Source organism: Penicillium chermesinum (assembly GCF_028974085.1).
Source record: "Penicillium chermesinum strain IBT 19713 chromosome Unknown utg000004l:1.0-3345178.0:1.0-3348027.0, whole genome shotgun sequence".
Taxonomy (NCBI): Eukaryota; Fungi; Ascomycota; class Eurotiomycetes; order Eurotiales; family Aspergillaceae; genus Penicillium; species Penicillium chermesinum.
In genome coordinates this window covers 2,728,230-2,742,764 of record NW_026695314.1, presented here as the reverse complement: position 1 = coordinate 2,742,764, position 14,535 = coordinate 2,728,230, and the positions used below count along the sequence as shown (strand labels likewise).

At 48.7% G+C, this 14,535-nt stretch overlaps 7 protein-coding genes across 7 annotated transcripts; 4 read left to right on the top strand and 3 right to left on the bottom strand.

The window, feature by feature from the left end:
• Positions 1–1,102: 1,102 nt before the first annotated feature.
• N7468_005927 (GPI anchored serine-threonine rich family protein) lies at positions 1,103–1,963 on the top strand (the record flags this gene model as incomplete). Its single annotated transcript, XM_058475223.1, has 2 exons — positions 1,103–1,249; positions 1,319–1,963. 2 exons carry the CDS (start codon positions 1,103–1,105, stop codon positions 1,961–1,963), a joined length of 792 nt encoding a protein of 263 aa, XP_058330963.1.
• An 831-nt stretch (positions 1,964–2,794) lies between these two features.
• N7468_005926 (uncharacterized protein) lies at positions 2,795–3,747 on the top strand (the record flags this gene model as incomplete). Its single annotated transcript, XM_058475222.1, has 2 exons — positions 2,795–2,849; positions 2,912–3,747. The coding sequence occupies 2 exons, from the start codon at positions 2,795–2,797 to the stop codon at positions 3,745–3,747; spliced, it is 891 nt and encodes a 296-aa protein (XP_058330962.1).
• Positions 3,748–4,371: 624 nt separating this feature from the next.
• On the bottom strand, positions 4,372–7,808 carry N7468_005925 (MET18/MMS19 family protein; the record flags this gene model as incomplete). Its single annotated transcript, XM_058475221.1, has 7 exons — positions 4,372–5,562; positions 5,583–6,752; positions 6,803–6,991; positions 7,040–7,168; positions 7,287–7,341; positions 7,394–7,667; positions 7,727–7,808. The coding sequence occupies 7 exons, from the start codon at positions 7,806–7,808 to the stop codon at positions 4,372–4,374; spliced, it is 3,090 nt and encodes a 1,029-aa protein (XP_058330961.1).
• Positions 7,809–7,995: 187 nt separating this feature from the next.
• On the top strand, positions 7,996–8,699 carry N7468_005924 (uncharacterized protein; the record flags this gene model as incomplete). Its single annotated transcript, XM_058475220.1, has 2 exons — positions 7,996–8,556; positions 8,607–8,699. 2 exons carry the CDS (start codon positions 7,996–7,998, stop codon positions 8,697–8,699), a joined length of 654 nt encoding a protein of 217 aa, XP_058330960.1.
• Positions 8,700–10,476: 1,777 nt separating this feature from the next.
• N7468_005923 (ER membrane complex subunit EMC3) lies at positions 10,477–11,556 on the bottom strand (the record flags this gene model as incomplete). Its single annotated transcript, XM_058475219.1, has 6 exons — positions 10,477–10,712; positions 10,778–10,939; positions 10,995–11,283; positions 11,330–11,362; positions 11,418–11,451; positions 11,507–11,556. The coding sequence occupies 6 exons, from the start codon at positions 11,554–11,556 to the stop codon at positions 10,477–10,479; spliced, it is 804 nt and encodes a 267-aa protein (XP_058330959.1).
• Positions 11,557–11,851: 295 nt separating this feature from the next.
• On the top strand, positions 11,852–12,613 carry N7468_005922 (signal peptidase complex subunit 2; the record flags this gene model as incomplete). The annotated part of the gene is made up of 3 exons (XM_058475218.1): positions 11,852–11,888; positions 11,977–12,275; positions 12,389–12,613. The coding sequence occupies 3 exons, from the start codon at positions 11,852–11,854 to the stop codon at positions 12,611–12,613; spliced, it is 561 nt and encodes a 186-aa protein (XP_058330958.1).
• Positions 12,614–12,861: 248 nt separating this feature from the next.
• N7468_005921 (methylenetetrahydrofolate dehydrogenase (NAD(+))) lies at positions 12,862–14,168 on the bottom strand (the record flags this gene model as incomplete). The annotated part of the gene is made up of 4 exons (XM_058475217.1): positions 12,862–12,945; positions 13,014–13,103; positions 13,155–13,788; positions 13,972–14,168. The coding sequence occupies 4 exons, from the start codon at positions 14,166–14,168 to the stop codon at positions 12,862–12,864; spliced, it is 1,005 nt and encodes a 334-aa protein (XP_058330957.1).
• Positions 14,169–14,535: the final 367 nt, after the last annotated feature.

The following is a 14,535-nucleotide window of genomic DNA, read 5'->3' as shown; positions in this document are numbered from 1 at the left end:
GGGCGATCTATTAGCGATGATGCAAATTCAGATGATTCCCTAGATGGTCAGAGTTATGGTACTAAATACTTCGCACCCGACCGTCTCTATTTCCTTCGAACCACGAATTCTGTGTAAGGTGGCAAGCGGTCGTGGCGTATTTCCTGACTCGTGGATTTCTGTAGCCACCGGGATCTGCAAAAGAGTCTGGAGCCGGTCTTTTCATTGCCAAGTTCTTGGGAAACCACTTGAGAATTCGTAGACAATAGGATGTCTCAGCGAAGGTTTTTTTTTAGTCTTCACGTCAGTTCCTCCCTTGCAGAGCAACTGATCAACAGATCGACCATGAAGACCGTCCAGAGTGGGTGTGTAGGTGGTCATGAGAAAAGCTCGAGTTCTATCTCCTGCCATCCCTTGGTATGGATACAGGACAAAGCACAACTTGAATGCAAAAATGCGAGAAATTCTTGCTGGAAGAGCCAACTTATTAGATAGGAGTGGGCCTGCAGCCCTATGCTTTGTTTACGGATCACCGTTTGGGAAGGGATGACATTCCGGCTAAACAGGCTTTGGATAGAACTTGGTTTACTGACACTTGAGAACTCCATCTAGCCTCAAGTAGTTTCTTAGTACTATTCTGAGCCCTCTAGTGTACTCATTACGCTGGGAAGAATAAACTATTTGAGGGTCATAGAAGGGACCGGAATACTCGCTGGCAGATATGAAAATCAGGCTCTTGGCCGACAATCTTATCAATATGGAAGATCTATTGTCTGTTTCCCCCAGGCTTCATGAAGAATTCCAGAGCCCTTCATTAAGGCATTCCACCGTGTCATAATCACCTGTCTTCACTCGATGAGAGCAAGATGGCCCTGAACCTAAGCCGAGGAATGCGACATTCTCCCTCAGCGGGCGTCAGCTCTCAGACGCTCAAATGCCGAATGTTGGAATCAACCATATTGCGGGGCCGGGAGGATATAGCATGCAAATAAAGGAGCGTTGAACGCCACTGGTATCTGGTGATTCTGTATCGGTTTTTTCTTCGCCATACACGACCTAATACAATAACACGTTCCTTAATATCCCTTATAATCATTCGCTCCTTTCGATCCCCATAGTAATTATGCGTTTCACGGCCGTCCTCGCCACTTCAGCCTCTCTCATCACCTTGGGATATGCCACCGACCCGTTGGCTTTCACCAGCTGGCCCGCTGATATCGCGGCCGGCAAGCCCGTAACCCTGACCTGGGCCGGAGGTGCTCCCGATCAGGTAAACTACCAGATTAGCCAAAGAAAAAAAAAGAACAAAACAAAAAGGAGTCGCCCTAACAATCTATAGCCCGTTACTCTTACTCTCCGTAAAGGAGCCGCTGGAAATCTGGAAGACGTGGAGACAATCACTGCCCAGGCCAAGGATGGCAAGTTCACCTGGACCCCCGGTGCCAATATCAAGGAGGGCCAGAACTACGCTTTTATGCTGTCTCAGGGCGCCGAAAACAACTACTCCAGCCTGCTGAAGGCCGCTGCTCCCGCTCCCGGTATCGAGAAGTCCATGGAAACCCAGGCGTCTACTGGCACCACCGCAGCTGCCACCGAGACCGGGGCTTCGACTACTGCTCCCCATCCAACCGGCACCACTGGTGCCACCAGAAGCTCAGCTACCGGTGCCACTCTCACTAGCATGACTACTGGCAGCAGTAGTCACAGCGTCAGCGCCAGTACCAGCGCCAGCGCCAGCACCAGCGACAGCAGTAGCAGCAGCAGCAGGCCTTTGATTAGCTCTACGCCCTCCGGCACCCCCTCGTCCAGCAGCCCCGTTTCTACTGAAGTTGTCACCAACTCGGTGGCTGCTGAGCCTTCCATAACTGGCCAGAGCCGCAAGGCAAAGCAGACTAGCAGCATCGACGAGAATACTGCTTCTGCTCCGCAATTCTCTCTCGGCCTGGCTCTTGGTGCCATTGCTGCTTTCGTGTTTGGGTTCTAGGTTGATTTCCCTTTTCTTCACACTCCATAGCTGCACTTACTCTATTTAAAATCAGAAACCTGGACTGGGCCCTACCTTCATGTACATATATCCAATACCCCCTACCTTCATAGGCGGCCTTTGGTCTGGAGCTGTGGAGGTAATGAAATCATAGTTTTCAGGATACCGTTTTCCCCCAATATGTGGCAAGAGAACCCCTATGAGAACCCCTATGAGCTGGTCCTTTTGTTTGGATGACACCAGATGATCCATGCATGACAAGTGGTTCGGCCCCCCCCTGCTAGTGTCCGAATCTAGTGGCCACCGACATCAATAATTGGCTCGTGAGTTCCGGGCCATCCCCAAAGCTTTGCCCTCCTGATTTCTGATGTTTTTTTTTTGTCTTTCTGCTTCTGACAAGATTCCCCTTGTTCTGGTTTACATTCCACTCTGGCTTTGACTTTTGGATGCTGACCCAGGTTCCCCACCGCCCCACTGCATACCTAGTAGGTAGAATGCAGTGATTAGTCTCAGGCGATACGGCGATGCTTAGACGCAAGAACCGAAACACGCATATTGCCCAATTGAGGTTCAATGGTAAGGGAAATTCACCGGATCTACTGGGAACTCTTGAAACACACAATTCCAGGCCCAATAAGCAGCATGGCTCTTTTTGGGCTTCCCTTCCAGCGGCTCGATTCTCGCGGACTCATTTCCACTAACTCTCGGTCAGACGCGCCTATCGATCCCAACTCCCCTCTTTCTCAATCCCAACCTCATCCTCAATCCAAGTCCAAATCCAAATCACCTCCTCCACAAGTAAACCTCCCCCATGTGGACACACAGTTGAACATGCACCAACACAACGGCCTCTTCCAGGACGGGAGTCCAGTGCCAGACGAGAGAGGTTTGTCTGCGCAATCACATTCCCAACCACCCCCCCCTACCAGCTCACATGCTCCCTCGTAGACTCCAAGTCACCTTCACCATCCTCCAACGCAGACCCCACAAGCTTCAAACCCGCCCGTGACACCCCCGAACAAACCGAATGGTCCGCTGTGGGCCACGCAGCCACCGGGAAATCCGGGCGAGTAATCCACAACCTGCAGGAGGAAATCGCGCGCCTCACCCGTGATCTGGGTGTGTACCGCTCCAAAACCGAAGAAGCAACCCGCCTGAATGAAACCTTCAAGATCCAATATACCAATGCGCAGGAACGACTCCGCAATCTCGAGCAAGTCAACGAGACCAACCTGAACTCGATTGCCCGCAAGGACAAGAAGATCGAAGAGCTACGCACGGAGCTGCAGCATGAGCGCGTCAAGCGTCAAGACGCGGAAGAAGTCGCGAACCTGACGAATAGCACCATGCGCGAGGAACGAGAGATTCACCACCGCGCGCAGGCCCACGCCCTGGAGCTGGCGAAGCACTACGAGACGCAATACGATGTGCTGTCCGGCACGCTGAAGCGGGACAAAGCTGAGCTGGGGGCAAAGATCAAGGCGCTCTGGGAGGAGCTCTACTCGATGCAGGCGACGCAGCAGGAACAGAGTGTGCAGACGGAGCGCCTAGAGGTCCTGGCCGACCAGAAGAATCGGGAGATCGCGGCGCTGAAGGAGTCGAATGAGAAGCTCATGACAACACATGCGGAATATAAGCAGGTCAAGGATAATGAGCTGCGGGAGACGATCGAGCGGACGAATCTGAACAATACCCTGATTGACAAGGCGATCGATTCGATGAAGACGACCGAGGCCCAGATGAGATGGGCTATTAAGCTCCATGAGAGCAAGTCCAAAGAATAATGTGAGGAGTAGCGCTTATACCAAACGAGATCGATCGGCGTGGTGCTAATTATTTCTATAAAAGCTTCCTCCTAAAAACCTCACTTTTCTCCGGCATCCGAAATCTCCCGCCCTCTCATCTACTCAATCTTCTGTCTCTGTGTCTCTCTTCCCTGCAAGGTCATTCAGCCCCCCCTCTGCATGCCTCGTTCGCATGAAACTCCCTTTCTACGGTGTCTGGCGTTTTTCGGCAGCGCAGATACCCCCATTGCGCCATCTGGTATCCGTTCTACCTTAAGTCTTTCCCTGTTCTAGATTCAATTGTTTAGATGTGATGTATGATGACAAGCATACCCCCGATATGACTGAGCAAAATATGACTGCAGTCTTGCACTCCGGCGATCTTTTGTCATGGTCTGTTGCCTAATTTGCTTTGATGCAAGTGGATTGCGTGACCCTGTTTATCGCACTACTCGATATCGAATGTTCTTTGATCGGAAGAGAACGAGTATTCTATTCCAAGTGTGCACGCAACATGTAAATACACCGCTGAACTATGTTCATGAATCAATGGATTTGCTTTTTTGTTTCTAAAGTCTATACCCCTATATGGTAGTCTTCATCAATCTATTCGAAATCACTCTCTCAGTCCTCCTCCTCGGGGGCATCGTCGACACTTCGCAACCAGGCACCCCGAGCATCCACTGCTGCTTTACGGACGTCCCGCTTGGGATCATCCAGCACAGCGCGCAGGGAGCGCAGAACAAGAGCCTTCTCTGGAAGAAGCGGAGAAATCGAAGCAGGGATGCTGGTATTCTGCGCAGCATCTGGGATTTGCTTGGTAGCCAGAAGATGGAGGCATTTGAGGGACTCTACACGTAGACGAGGGGTGTTGACCGCTCCGGTGGATGTCTTCAACTCGGTGGTCTTGAGAAGCCTTTGAACGAGACTGTGAACGTGGCCACACTTTTCAATCACAGCAACACCGTTTTCACGAATGATAACACTGAGAGTGTCGAGTGTTGCGGCACGGACTGCCACGGAATCGGATGTTTGGAGATCGAGGGATTGAAGGAGGAGTGGTAATAACGTAGGAAGTTCGGGCATCACGAGATCCGGAGGAATAGTTGACAGTATACCAGCAAGCGCGGTAAGGTGAGCCGGTTTGATGTGGTCGGCTGCTTGACCTTCGCTGCCAGTGATGTTAACATCGCGGATTCGGGAAGAGATAAGTGGGATGACTGTTGTGAAGACGCGCTGCTTGAACAACAGACGAATAGACGCTCCATTTGTAGCAGAAACAACATCGTCTTCACCCAGTAGAATAGCAAATCCACGCGCAGTGGCATTGCTGGTTTTGAAGTCGGAAGATGAGAGAAGATCAAGAAGCGAGTTCAAGATATGAGTGGTCGTAAGGGCAAGGCGAAGAACAAGAGCTTTCGCCAGCCAGAAGATGACTCGAATTTTTTCTGGGCTAATGGTCTGTTGGTCTGATGAGACCAAAGAATCGAATAGCTTTTCCGCAATGGGAAGGTCTTGCTTCGACAGGAATTTGTTGGCAAGCAGGGCCACATGACGAAGGTAAGCGAGATGTGTAGCAGGCTCGGCGCTCTCGGATACAGCACGCTGTACCAAATCCAAGAGTAGAGCAGACATATCCGGAGATGTGTAAGGAATATGAGCAACGCAATCCTTCGACAGACCTGCAAGTAGATATGTAGAAATGATGATCGTGCGTTCTTGATCAGCCGTCACACCTTGAGAGAATGGTACTGGTATAAAGTTGTCTGCAGGTGAAAAAAGACTGTAGACATTTTCGGCCACTTGTTGCTGCCTCTCGGGGATACAGATCGCACCAAAAGGTTGCACAGCCGACCAAGCGTATCGAGGACAGTAGGATCACTCAGAATTTGGTTTCTACCCTGTCCTGAGGCTGTTTCGGCGACACTCTGTGAAAGACCAACAACAATCTTGTCGAAGTATAGATCCACGCTGGGGTCTGAATCCATCTTTCTCTGTCGCATCACGTAAAGAAGGGTCATCAGGATAGCCCGAGGGTACGCCGGAGAGCCGGGCTGTTCTTTCTGCAAGAGGATCGATAGTTTGCCGAAGAGACGGCGGAACAAAGTTTCAAAGATATCTCGTTCGACACTAATTTGAGCCAACGTGTCGAGCGTTGGCAGATAATTCTTATTTGTTCCATCGTCTTCGTCTGGCAAAGTCGCCACAAACGCTGGAAATGTGATATCGATGATCAAGCGAGGTTTGTGTTTGGAGATTTCGGCAAGTGCGGAAATGGCTTCTTTTTTCAGGTCGCCTCGTCCAGAGGATTCCTCCTTGAGTAAGATATCATCAAGATACTGGACAAACAGACCAATTTCATTATCTTGGAAAAAATCTCGCAAGACTGAAAGACGAAGAAAGGCCTTCAAAGCAGTGGTCCGGAAGGTGAACTCTTCCTTTGCAGAGCCCATTAAGGCCTGGCCCAGGACGTCGGAGAACTGGTCCTTGAATTCGATCAATGGATTCTCAATGCTGACCTCACTCTTACGAGTAGTCCATAGGCCAAACAAGTCAACCGCGGATTGAAATAGCACAGATAAAGTCTCAAGGAGAGCTCTCTGCTTAGCGATTCCATCCGCTTCTTGGTATATTGTGAAGATCGGGGCGACAACAGTCTGTACCACAAGTACAAATGCCACGCACGAAGCAGATGAAACGGAGCTAAGGATCTGCTGTGCGGGCTTGGCTTGCCTTTGCTGGGGCTCTTGTAATTGCTCATTGCATTCCTTCGTGATAGATTTAAGGAACTGCGCCAAGGGTAGTTCTTGCGAAACCTCTGATACTCCTTCTGAGAGGCGCTGAGTAATACCTTTGAGAGCGTCGAGAGATAAGTCTGATAAAAATTCCTCTTGGGCATTAAGGATTTCAAACTTCAAAACATCCCAGATCGTGATAGAGAATCGCGAGACGGTGTCCGGGTCGTAAGAGTGGATGCACGCGATCAGACAATTAAGAGCATCTTTCTACAAAACTGTTAGAAGTGGGAGTTATTTTGGTTATAAACTTAACGAACCTTGACGTTAGGAGAGGTGGAGTCCAGCTTGTCCAACAACGCAGGGATGGCGTGTGGAGCAAGGTGCCGGGATGCGGAGATGCACTCTTGAAGACGATCCTTCAAGTCTTGCGCGGTGATTCCATATGGATCATTCGGTGGCGGCCTGAATGTGATTGGGAAATAGTTATAGACCGAATCAAATAAGAGCTGGTCCCATTAGCTTCAAGTCCCATTCTCAATTGCAAGCTGCCATACCTCGGCATGGTTGCTGATATCCCATTCCATCATAACTACTTTGAGGATAGAGAAGACGATCATCAGATTTCGAGGATCTTTTTCGCCTGTCATCAGATCCACGACACCAACGAGAGATTCATCGCCCATCTCACGCAACGCTACCAAATATCAGCTCCGGCAATCTCTTGCTACCATAGCGTAGCGGAGCATATTTGTACGTACCAGTTCGATGATTTGACATCAACTCATTAAGCAATTGATATACGTGAAACCTCTGAGTCTGCGAGCGAGACTGCAAGTCCTGGAAGTTGCGAAATAGACTGGATGAATCAATTAACAACGATCCAACTGTCATGGCTAATATCAACATACGCTTGTGCAGTTTCTGTTGCCAACTCGACCGTGAAGCGATCTAGCGCTTGCAAATGCTCCAAACCCGTCACAGCACCCCCATCTTCAATTCGGTCGCCGAAGAACGTGGTTAAAACCTGTATCTGCTGTCTTGACAAGAAGCGGGGTGGCAGGGCCTTGATCACAGCGGTAAGGAAAGAAACGGCCTTTCCGCGGATAATTGGGTCTTCATCATTGATGTATTCGCCGAGCTGCTGGACAATCTCAATCAGGGTTGTTTTCTTGGCTTCCACATCTATCATACGTCCTGATTAGTGTGCTGTGATATAGTGCGGGGAGTTCGGTAGAATCAACCTTGAGCGACACCTTCCGCGATGCGCTTGGCCTCTTCCTTGTCGTGCTCAACGACCAGTAGGAAGGTCTGTAGGGCCGACATAATGCTAGAGTTTCCCAAAGCGCTCGAGAGAAGATAGGAAACCACTCTGCTGTATCTGCGCCTGCTCCTTCCAATTTCTGTGGCCCTTATCGATAACAGTCACATGCCCCTCTACATCACGTGCCACTTTGCGTCATGGCTGATCTGAGTCGCAAAGCACATCAAGCTACTCCCACGCCCGCCCAAAATGAAGGACATACGTCGTATTACATCTCTTCTATTAACGTGGACTCTATTCGGGCTTGTAACTGCGGCTTCGGGGCTATCTTTACCCTCTATTCTCCGACAGAACCCTTTGAACTCAAAATACAACCAGCACCCTATCATGGCCAACCTCCCAGGCTTCTTACAACCAGGCCAAGGGTCAGAGAATCCAGACAACCCGCCCGTGATCTCGGATGTCCTGCCTAAGACCAAAGGCATCAATGTATTCTCCCAACTGACGCGAGACTTCGACCCGGTCGCTTCCCGTTTGAACGATGCTACAAAGAACGTAACTGTCCTCGCCCCTCGGAATAGCGCTATTCAGGCTCTTCCCCGCAAGCCCTGGGAGAACCCGGAAGATTATGCCAAGTTCGGTGAAGCGAATGCCTACGAGGGCCAGGATGGACAAGACCGGGCAAAGCAGAACTTGCAGAAATTCGTCGAGGCTCACGTTATACCCGTAAGCCCATGGAAAGAGGGCGAAGAAGTCGAGACCATGGGAGGCGAAAAGCTTAAATGGGTCAAGGATGGCGATAAGATGATTGTACGTGGAAAATCTCAGATCAGTGCACTCATGATATTAACAAGCTTTAGATTCAACCGGGCAACGTTCAGGTCAACAGCATCGCAGAGAGAGTCTCCAACGGAGAAGTCTGGGTTTTAGACAATGTGGTAAACTACCGCTGAATTAATAGGAAGTGTTTATGATTCTACGACATTACTGCAATATTAAATTTTTTTTCATGAATCGACTTCCACAGGTTAATAGTAGGGTAATACCCCTTCCTGGAATCAAGAGTATCCAGGTGGTTGTAAAAACGAGAACGAAAAGCCAGGAAATATTTCGCTAGTGTCTGGCGGAAAAATCGTGGAAGTTAATCCTGGTGGATTTTGCTAGAGATAGGTGTCACTTTCTAGGATCGGGGCGTTAACGCTCCAGCAAATGAGGCGGCCATGAAGGTCGAGTAGTTGTAAGAAGAGAAAAGAAAGCCAGCAGAGGACTTTTTGCTAGTATCTGGCGGAAAAGTCATGAAAGTTGATCCTGGTGGATTTTACTGGAAATTGGTGGAACTGCTATGGTCAAGCTACTTCCAATCAAAGCTATCAAGGTCGAGTGGTTGTAAGAAGAGAAAATGCTGAGCCAGAAATTTTTTTTGCTAGTATCTGGCGGAAAAGTCACGAAAGTTGATCCTGGTGAATTTTGCTAGATCTTAGCGTCACTTTCTAGAACTGGGTGTAAAGGCTGTTGTAGTATCTAAAAGGAGGAATCTGTAAACAAAACCTGGTCGATTGAAATGGAATCTGGTGTCATTTTTTCAAAATAGGTGTTGAGTATGCTGTAGAATCTAGGGAAGGAATTTGGTAAACGGAACCTGGTTGATTAGGTTGAGGTATGGTTTTTGTTTTCTTGGAGACGATGTTAGGGCTGTACAATGATATGCGGAAAAGGGGAAATACGGATTGAATAGGGTTGATATACCTACGTATTAGTTTTATTTTCTAGCATTAGACATGAAGGCAGTTATAGTATCCAGAGAGGGAAATCTATAAACAATACCGGGTCGACTTAACTGAATCCTAGTATCATTTACTAGAACTGCACGTTAGAGCTACTACAGCACCCGCGCAAAAGTCTCTACGCACTCAGTCCCATTGCCATCACCCTAACAGCCACCTACATTTCTATCTTCCCTCCTACACCTCCCCCCTTGGTCTCGATCGCTGTCAACCTGGAACAATATTTTAGCAAGATAACACAAAGTTCTATATAGCGAAAACAAAAAAAAATATACAGGTTTAGTTTAAAGAGCACGGGATGTATGTAAAACATCGGCCTATATACTAGCCCGGTCTTGATCCTATTAAGCTGGTCTAGAATAAACTAAAGCGCGAAATTTTTTGTATATTTGAAGAACTTATATAGATAGGAAGATCTGAAGAGGATCGGGTCTATTATAAAGAGTGTAATGATGCTGTATGTGATATATTAGACCAGACGATGATTGATATGTATGGGAAGAATGATGGATAACTTGTATACGAACCAGGGTTATTATACCGAGATATTAAGCAAGGTAACTCTGTATATAAACCAGATTATTTAGTATATTGTATTTTAGTATAATCCAACATGTAGGATGTAGGATATGTAACCATGAATATACGTAGGCATTTGACAGGGTAGGTGAAGCGGTATGCACACGGACTTTTGCCCCCTATTGTATCCCATTGACTTGATGATATCCAGTTGAAGACGCGCAAATCGAACCGGGTTGATTAGATTAGACCCTAGTGTTATCTTCCAGAGCCGGATGTTCAGCCTATGCGATATAAAAAGATATCGGTACCAGTGCGATGACGAGATCTAATGATTACGACTTCAGATATCAATAAAGGACATTATTATCTATGCTATGCGCAGTATCGATCAACGCCTCTTCCGTTCTCTAGGATCTCTGCTCTTCTATATACCATACAGTAAGACCAACTTGATGTCACACAAGTAGTCAATTATTTCGCCTCGGGAGCAAAGTTCTGCAGGATTCTCCTCTACTCCGTCCAGGATACAGAAGTGTTCCATGACTTCCAAATTCTCCGCCTCGCTCTTGAACAATTTGTCTGGGTCTTGACCCGGTTGCATAGGGTTCATCATGGCGGCAGGGTTGGCCATACCCACTTGCTGGGCCATCTGGTTTGCAGCTGCGAAAATCAGTATCCACATCGAAGAAAATGGAGTGACGCATCTCATGGAGATGCTTACTTACCATTATCACTGCCCAGGATAAACCCGAACACAGACTGTAAACCCATGAGGTTGAGGAAGTACCACGACAGGCTAGACACCCATCTAACATCCAGGTCACGAGTCATGACACCAGACTGGAGCATGGACTTGAAACGAATAGTTAAGGGGAACGGCAGTTTCACTACAAAACCCATTAGCGAACGACATATAATGCCACGGCTGGTAATCTAACTCACAGATCACGAACCCAGAAAAGAAGGCATTGATCCAACTCATGATCAGGGTCTGGGGGATCATCATCATCATATTTCCCTTCAGCATACCCATCATTGCCTCCATGCCTGCAGGATCCGTCATAGGATTAGCCGGGGGCTGGCCCTGGTTTTCCGGGTCCTTGAGGAAGGATCCATTGCGGAAGCCGTTCACCAAGTAAGTCTTTCGCTGCTCAAAGGCCTCACGGTCAAGAACGGCAGCAGCATGGTTGCGCAGGTTAACGCCGCGGAGGAGAGCATGTCTCTCGCGAGACTCGGCGAGGGTTGCGGGGGGGTTTCGGTGGCGTGTTCATGAGGACTGTGGCGTAATGGCGCAAGATACCGGTGAGGATCTAGAAGCTGTGTGAGAGTTGGATCTGAGGCGTACGAGCTGGAATCTAGCCATACCATGACCACCGAAATGGGAATCAAGATCCAGTAGCTATATCGTGAATGTTAGATCGATGCGTTTCGCTCGTGCTGAGGGTCTGTCTCACAAGAGTGCCGGATCCCGAAGGATAGTCTGCTCGACTACTTGAACAGCCATGGCGAATGGAATACCGTGACTTTATTCAAGGTTGTGAATGACTGGACAACCAGGGATCTCTGGCAGCTGCGGTGGGAAGAGCGGAGAGGAAACCCTGAGGTTTAGCGGAAGCGGTTGGGTTCGCGGCGGTAGATGTTATTGGCCCGCGCGAACTCCAGCTTTCTCCAACCCGCAACTGTGTCCTTGAGATCGACACTCGACGAACACCACAGCACCGCTCTACAAAGGCGGATCCAGAAGCTTGTCTTGGAATTTGTGGGCTTTTTGACCCCGTTCTAGCATACAAACTTGCAGGATGGCGACTACCAAGGTGCCAATATATTCTACAAATGGTGCGTACCGCTTCCAGCTTAAGCTTACAGTATCCTGTCAATTGGAAGCAAAATATCTCGGTCCAGCAGGGCTAACATACTTTTATAGATCTCAAATCCACTAGTGATGACGCTCTGGCACCCTACCTCACCAATCTTCCCGCCCCTTACACCTTCACCCCAGACTACACCAAGTCCAACATCCGCTTCGTACTGGGCTACACCGCCGTCGCAATCGCTGCGTTCACCTTCTATGCAGACCGTAAACTCGGTTGGGAGGCAACAACCTCACCATGGATTATCGCTGCTGTTGGCTCATACTTTATCTTAAACACCGCCCTAACATTCTGGATATGGGCTGTCGAGGCGGGCGAGGTATTCCACGGCAAAAGGAAGACTGGAGAAACGGTACGTGGCCCGACTGTTGCCGTATTGCCACCTTTCTTTAGGGATGCTGCTTGAGAACTCGCTAAGCCATACGTATCCTGGATTGCACCGATACTAACGCTCAAAAAAATTAGATCACCATCTCCTCGTCCGTAAACAAGAACAGCCTCCCCTACAAGCTTCACATTGTTTACAAGGCTCCCTCGGGGAAAGTCCTTCAGGATAAGCGCATCGAAGCACCATTCACCAACTGGTTCTCAGCAGATGGCGTTTTCCACCCGGAGCCATACCGCAGCTGGCTCGCAAGCGAGATTGATGTCTTGAGATTGGCAGCCAAAGAGATCGAGAAGAAGAAATAGGCAGTCTGACCTACGATCAATATGCGCGAGGCTAAGATGTGACACCTTGAGATTTGATTCGTGGAGTAACTTTGTATTTGCCATAGTCAATAGCGTCTATGGATATTCATGATTATGGAGTATAATTTGAAAAGAGAATCAGATATATTCAGAGCAGCCGAAGGAGAAAAGAAAAAGTCTATGTTATTTTTCGAAAAGTTTGACCTCGTGAATCAATGCGCATCAGTTTCAGGGCCATCTGGGTATGCTTAGGAAGCAGCCTCAAGAGTGCCAGGGCGCTCAGTAGCCGCGGCAGGCTTGACATCGTCCATTCGGCGGTTCTGCATGAGACGCTATAGATTGTGTCAATGACGGTCTCATTCCAATGATTCAAGAAATATCAAGGAGGCAGGAGACTAACCAGCAAGTTTCGAAGTAGGACGACAATAGTCACCTTGCCAATCGAAGGGACGAAAATGGAGGCCTTCTGCCTAACTTCGTGGGGGAAGTTCTGGAATATTGGTTAAGATCCATCCTATATGAAATAGAAAGGACAACATACCTTTTCGCTAGAGAAGTTGACACAGACAGCACCCTCACGAAGCAAGCTAGTATCGAACTTGTACTTCTCACTCGGTACTCCGGTGATAACCACATCACATAAAGGTGCAACGTCTTTGATAGTAGCACCCTCCATATCAATGACCTCGTGGCGACCCTTCTTCAGTCCCTCGCCACGAGTGAACTTCTGCACACCAGTGATATCAACGCTATAGACACAGGCACCATCATTGGCGAGCAGCGCTGCTAGTGGGCGACCGACGACCTCGGAACGGTTCACAACACAAATAGTGTGGCCAAAGAGACGGTTCCCATAGGGCAGGATTGTGTTGTAGATGTTCAGGTACTCGAGGATCTTAATGTTGGCAAGGGGTGTACAAGGCAGGATGGACTTCTGGCGCTTGGTTTCTCCGTCCAGGTAGCGAATGTTCTGGTACATGTTAAAGATGTAGCGGTGGCTAAGGCCTTCGACATCTTTTTCAACGTCGACGATCTGTTGTAGGTATTGGTCCTGTCGGTTATTGAAGATTGGATAGTAGACGATGATACCGTCTACAGATGCGTCCTTGTTGGCGGACAAAATGGCTTCCTCAATGTCCGCTTGGGAGACTTCGCGCAGAGAGTATTTGAATCCACTAGCAGGGTAGAAATAAGCATTAGCAATCTTTGGTTTCCTGAATCACACAATGATGTCGATCTGGGTGTCTTTTCGCGACGCGACGAGGGGCAGTATGAATCATCCCCCGCCGCCATCTACGAAGTGCAAAACAAGATAATACTGAGACGGGCCTAGCCATTTGAAACGAAGGATCACTCACTTCTCTTCGCATGTCTTCTGTGTCCACTGCGCATACATCAGCGCAGCAGGGTCATTGTTCGCTAGGAAGCCGACCAGGTGTGGCGGCTTCTCGAGGGTCTTGAGGCCCTCTTGGACCTCCTTGAGCAGACCATTGGCGACATTCTTGGCGAGCATCACCTTGCAGGAGGAAGGAGCAGCGTCTTGAGGGGCCGACATGGTGAATATGAAAGGCTAGGATGAGTACTCCAAGAACGTGGGGCCTTGCGTTCGCGCGGGGAGGCTGACCCGATGAAAAAAAAGATTGTTCCACTTATCGATAAGATCGGAGGCCGAAAGCGGCTCCGCCGGGTACATTTCTTTGGGTTTTCTGGCGCATCACAGATTGATATGATTGATCCATTAGGGGAAAAAATAAATCCATTTCAAACTGTGATTATTGCTCGGCTGTAGCTGGAGATCTCATCTCCATCGTCAACTTTCGGCATAGCACCACGAACTCACGTACCAAGATATTCAATTCAGCCTGATCAAAACCGGAGCAGGATGATGGAAGTCTACGAGCGTAAATGTGAACAAATGAAAT